Source organism: Acomys russatus, chromosome 27 (assembly GCF_903995435.1).
Source record: "Acomys russatus chromosome 27, mAcoRus1.1, whole genome shotgun sequence".
Taxonomy (NCBI): domain Eukaryota; kingdom Metazoa; phylum Chordata; class Mammalia; order Rodentia; family Muridae; genus Acomys; species Acomys russatus.
Genome location: NC_067163.1, coordinates 26,134,725 through 26,140,724, shown reverse-complemented (window position 1 = coordinate 26,140,724; position 6,000 = coordinate 26,134,725). Strand labels below are relative to the sequence as shown.

The 6,000-nt window shown below is 48.5% G+C and overlaps 1 protein-coding gene across 1 annotated transcript in view; it reads right to left on the bottom strand.

The window, feature by feature from the left end:
• Window positions 1-517: 517 nt before the first annotated feature.
• Prag1 (PEAK1 related, kinase-activating pseudokinase 1) overlaps window positions 518-6,000 on the bottom strand; it is a 49,528-nt gene continuing 44,045 nt past the window's right edge. Inside the window, exon 5 of the mRNA XM_051169548.1 lies at window positions 518-1,967. Within this exon, the coding sequence (XP_051025505.1) occupies window positions 852-1,967 (1,116 nt within the window). The 3' untranslated portion in view covers window positions 518-851. The remainder of the gene's footprint in view (window positions 1,968-6,000) is intronic.

Sequence of the window (6,000 nt, the reverse complement as noted above, 5' to 3'; positions counted from 1 at the left end):
AGTGTCCTGGTGCTTGTTTTTGTTTATTTGTTCTAAGAATACCATGTTAGGGTCTTTCCTTTGAAATAGATAGGAGGTTTTTATTTTCAGCCAAGTCTCTCAATGGTATAGTGGTGACAGCTTTGGCAAACCAGAGATGGGTTTGTTTAGAGCAGCAGGGTTAAATTTCAACACTCCCCCACCCCCACCCCCCATCTCACCTAAGAATCCTGTTGTGTGGGGAGAGAAACAGAGCATTTACGCATACCAACACACTCAGGTCTCACTAGGTATTTCTCTACCCTGTAAGCACAAGAACAAGGGCAGCTCCAGCTAGTCCCCTCCTCTGTAGTGGAAAATTGATTCTACTCATGAAAGATTCTAGTGCACTCAAGTGCTTGGAAGCAAAAGGGCTTTGCTTGTGATTCAATAATAAAAAAAAAAAAAAAAAAAAGTAAGACTTTTTTTTTTTTATTGTGGAGGTTGTTTTTTGTTTTTTTGTTTTTTGGTTTGTTTGTTTGTTTTTAAATAACAGTTTGACAAAAGGAGACCCCATGATCGAGTAGTGAGTCAGGAGTCCACGCTTCATTCTATCGGTGGAACTGTCGTCAGGGCCTTGCTTGAAGTTCGACTGTACATAATTGCAGGGATGGTGGTAGCGGAGGGATGGGGACTCTGTGAGGAGCGGGGGCTGGCAGGTGTGCGATGCCACCTTCAGTCTTTTATATTTATATTATATATGTATGTATAAAAAATATTACATCCAAGGACGACAGTCATTTGTACCATTTCCCAGGGTAACCTGGATGCAGGCAAGCCTAGGGCATAGGGCGGGAAGTGGAAGGCGGCAGTAGAATTGTCTGGATGGAGGCTCAGAGAAGTTGCAGGAGCTTCAGGGACTGCAAGAGAGCCCCCGGCTCTGCTGAGGCCAGGTACTGGCAGCAGAGCCAGTCCTCCAGCTCCACACCCCGTCTTCGGTCTACTGCTTTCTCAGCAAATTTCATCATCATCAGAGCTCGCTTCATGTCGATCCAGTTGTGCAGAGTGCTACACAAAACGTCCTCTGAGGTGCACGGTTGCTCCACCAGCTCCCGCCGTGGTCCCCACAGCAAGCACTGCAGCACCCGCTTAGCCTCGCTTATACGGATGCGCTTGATGGGGTCAGCCTCCAGCAACAGATGGGCTAGCTGCTGCAGGCCAGGGGAGTAGAGGGACAGTGTGGGCAGCGGGGGTAGGTCCTCCCGCCGATAGTCGCGCTCCCGCAGCTGGGCTCGCACCTCGAATGGGTTGGGCTGGTGGAGCAGCTCATAGATGAGGATGCCCGTCTGGAACTCATCAAACTTGCGGTACTGGGAGGCAGACACGATCTCGGGGGCCAGCCGGGCGTGGCTCTTCTTCTGTTGCAGGTTGGTGGTGCCGCCTGGCTTCTGCTTGGCTTTCAGAAAGTTGCTGATGATGAGCCGGGGCAGGTGTTTCTCACCAGGCCCTCCCTGGCAGGCGTTGGTGCTTATGGGCGTGGCAGAAGGGCAGCGGGATGTGGTGGTGGGAGCAGTGGGAGTAGCAGAGGGCCCTGGGGAGCCCTGGGGGTTGCAATGCGCCAGCAGCAGGTTCTCCAGACACAGGTCCCGGTGGATGATCCCATGCTCCTTCAGGTGCTCCAGCCCGTTGCAGAGCTGCAGAAGCAGGAAGCACACCCGCCGCTCGTAAACCTCAGGCTCTGCCCGATGGCTAGCGATTGAGTTCCGCACAAAGTCAGAGGCAGTCTGGTGAGGCACCTCCCGGGTGATGACTACCACACAGTCCTGCTCCTGGGCAGGGGGTTGTGAAGGTGGGGCAGGCACAGGGTCCTTGTTTGATGTGTCCGGGGAGGCGAGCATGCTGGAGGGCACAGAGGCCACAAAGTGGCCGCAGTCTTGCTGGATGTTGAAGTGCACCGGCACAGATGGGCTGCAGTACGACGCTGATTTGGGTTCCGGGGTTTTGCAGATCTGCGGCGAGAAGGAAAGGCGAGGTTAGGAGTGGGACCTGTGGTTCTGTGAAACAAATGCCCGGATATTTGGCATCCTTATACCAAGAGATGTTTACCTCACATCATACATTAAAAATCACTTAAATGGACTTACAACGACTAAAGAGTTAGTACTAAAGCATACAAATTTTAGAAAAATATGGAAGAACTATATGACAGCATCTCTGAATGCTGAAACAGTATTTTCTTTCTTTCTTTCTTTCTTTCTTTCTTTCTTTTTTTAAAGAATCCACACCAGACCATGCTGTGTTGGTGCATGCCTTAAATCCCAGCAACTCCAGAGGCAGAGGGAGGATCTCTGAGCATTCAAGACCAGCCTGGTCTACAGAGTGTGTTCCAGGACAGCCAAGGCTATACACAGAAAAACCCTGTCTGAGGGGTGAGAGAATCCACATTGGAAGTGTTGTCCACAGAAGAAAATAATTCAAACCTGTGGTGCTTCAGGGAAACTGTGGAACAAGAGAAACTTGGCTCTTGGTCCACAGATTGATTAGGATGGAGTTTCATAAAGCTGACCAGTTTCCATAGAACTCAGTCTGACTCCCCAGCCTTTCCAGTGAGAGGTAGGTGACATTTCACCATGGGGAATGCTCACTCTCAGGGAACATCAGGGACCATGCTATTCCCACAGCTTTAGGACTTGGTCATATACTCTTAGGCTGCCTTCCTTCCTAGCTTCAGGTAAATAATGCCTGCTCTATGAAATGACCTAAGACCTGGTGGCACTCAGAGGAAGGATAGCAGGCTACCAAGAAGAGACTTGATACCCTATGAGCATATACAGGGGGAGGAAGTCCCCCTCAGTCACAGTCATAGGGGAGGGGAGTAAGGGGAAAATGGGAGGGAGGGAGGAATGGGAGGATACAAGGGATGGAATAACCATTGAGATGTAATATGAATAAATTAATAAAAAAAGCTGGAAAATCTAAAAAAAAAAAAAGAAAGAAAAAGAAAAAGAAATGACCTAAGGGCTGCCTCACACAGAAGGGTGCCTGAAGCTGTACTCCGCTCTAAGCCAGAGCCACTGCAGCTGGAAGAAAACCTCGAGCTCTCCTGGGAAAAGGGAGCCCGCAGGGCTTGGGGGGGGGGGTGTCATCCTCAGAACTGAGAGCAGGAATAAATGAGACAGACAACCTCAAACTCCCCCGTGGGAGGGTGCCTGGGGGAATCCACACAGCCATCCTCTCATCTCTTCTGCTTCTACCGAGAGGGTGAGCTGCCAGAGGAAAGCTAATCAACTTCTGGAGCCCAACTCAACTGGAGAGCCTCAAAGCAGCTCGGAGAAATCCTCTTAGGCCCCAGTCTCCTTGTCTTACCCGGGAAGGGACTGAAGATCTTCTCCCTGTGTATCTCTGTCTTTCCTGTTCTCTGATTTTCATGCAGTGCTGCCTGGGTTTAGACACGAAAGGCATCTCCTATCTATGGTTAGAAAACACCAGCAGCGGGGGACTGACCTCCCCCCCCCCGGCCTCTCCCCCCTGTCACTTATGAAGCACCATGTTTGTGACTTTTAGGTAAAGTTTTCTGAAGTTCGGTCACATATACTGTTCCCAGCTACTATCTATCTATCTATCTATCTATCTATCTATCTATCTATCTATCTATCTATCTATATCAACTTAGAGCACAGAAGCTATGTCGAAGAGTTCTTTCAGCCCCTGAGTTCTTTGCAACATACCTCGCCACACTACTTTTAAATGACATTCCTTTAGGCTATCCTTTTTTTTCTTTCCTTCAGTTTTATTTTTATGATGATGATGATGTGTGAGAGTGTGGGCCATGAAGTGTGGTGGAGGTCAGGGTATCAAAAGACACCTTCCCCTAATCAGTCCTCTCCTTCACATACTGGGTTCTAACTCATATTGTGAGGTTTGCACAACAAATTCTTCCACTGGCTGAGTGGTTTCTTTGGTCTTGGAACATTTTTAGATGAAAGGAAATTTGTGGGGATGGGTCCTCACAAAAGCCTTGCCTATACATACGCCCTGATTGACCAGTGTGTGCCAAGCTCTCAGTGGGCAGGCGGACGACCTTCACTGGCACCTCCTAACTTACAGCAGACACACACAGGACTCTCGCATGTGTGGGGCACTGTGCCGCCTACGGGGTTTTCACAAACTATCTTCTTAAATCCCACAAAGCTCAAAGCACTAGATGCTGGTACAGAGGGGATACTGAGCCTTTTGAGTGGAAACTATTTACCGGATTCTTTAAGTCAAATGTGTAGAGAAGACGGGCTTAAATATGAACTGGGCAACCTTTGACAAGTTACAAAGATTCTTATCTGAAGTAGTTATGCTTTATAAAGGAGCTTCAGACACAGAACTAGCAAATATGGAACCAGTCTCCAATAAATACAGGGCACGGTTTCAGTGGTTTCAGTGGTTCAGTGGTCACGGTATTTTTCAACAGCTGATGGCCATGTGACTTTGTCTTGTGTACATTCTGCATAGAGAGGCCGTATTTAATCTATATTGTTGACATTGGGCTCATGCTATAAATCATATCTTTGCTGTAAAGCTTATCACGGGCTCCCTGGCTACAAACGCCAACAGTCCTTTTAGCATTATACTTGGGGGTGGGGGTGTTAAACACAAGACTCACGAACAACACCCACAGTGAAGAGCACAGCAACAGAGACAGAGAGACACTGAATATACAATATACAATATATATACACATATATATATTGTATATATATATATCATCATTTTGATTGGTGCAGAGAGTATACGTGGAGCATAGCCCCACACCCTATCATCTGTAAACACACACACACACACACACACACACACACACACACACACACCAGGCCGTTCTCACCTCCCCCTGCCCTGCACACATCCACAAAGGATGGGAAAATGCTTTGAGTATTGATTAGTAGGTTACAAACACACTTCAGTGGGCAGGACTCTGTTACAAATAGGAAGCAACGATGCTGACGATGGGTGGCATTTATCTCTCATTCTGTTGTCTCTATGCTTTAACTGGGGCAGTGGTGGCTGGCTCCCCCAGGGATTAGCTTTAAATGATGCAGGTATGGCTTTGGGCACCAAGCCTGGCCCATGGTGAGCCTGCAATGACAGAGTTGCTATGGTGACTGCTCTTGCCATTATGTCTGTAAACATTTCCGGGGGGGGGGGGGCAGAGTATCCAGAGCCGGTTTGCAAGTTCTTTACAACCCCCCAACTGAGCAGCTGCCAGGACCTGGCGAGGGCTTCCAAGGCTGCCTTTCCTTCAGGGTATAAAAAGGCCCCAGCCCAGCAAACACAGGGGCCCAGAGCGCTGACATTTTGCACAGAGATGTAAATGAAGGAGCTGGGTAAATAGTAACTGAGCTGGAAGCATTACAAAATCAGTGTGCAGGGCCTCCAGAAAGGCCCCACAGCACAGCCACCACCACCACTGGAGAGAGCTGCCCCAGGCACAGCTAACTGGCCCCCTCTTAGGCCTGGGTGAAGTATCCCAAGACCCGTCTACAGTTGAGATAAAGACGTGGATCTTCGTGATATGTCCCTCCTCTGTCACTCCTGTCATTTCCAAGGATCCTGCCTTTGGTGTTAGCTCTGAACTTTCCAAAGACCTTGGGCTCTGCTCAAACGTCAGACTTTGTCTTGTCTTAAGCCTTGGAACCAGAGCCTCATTGATGGGTGAAAATCGGGACTAAGTCATATCTGTTAAACAACAACAACAAAGAAAGGAAAAAAGAAAGAGAGAAAGGGAGGGAGGGAGGAGGAGGAAGAAAAAAAAAAGGCCCAAAGACTCAGTCTGCATAGGTTCCTAATTTTGAACTGCAGCTCTACATGCCTAAGAAACGGCTTCAAAACCCACACAAACTCATGATTTTTTTTTTTTTCTCTTTCTGCCACATATTCATGGAGTCAGGCTATCAGGGTTAGTTTATGCCTTGATGTAGCAGGTCAGTGAGCCTGTGATCGGAGGTTCCAGAGTTGGGAGCAAGCAGTTGCCTATCTGCTATTGTTCCCTGGGGT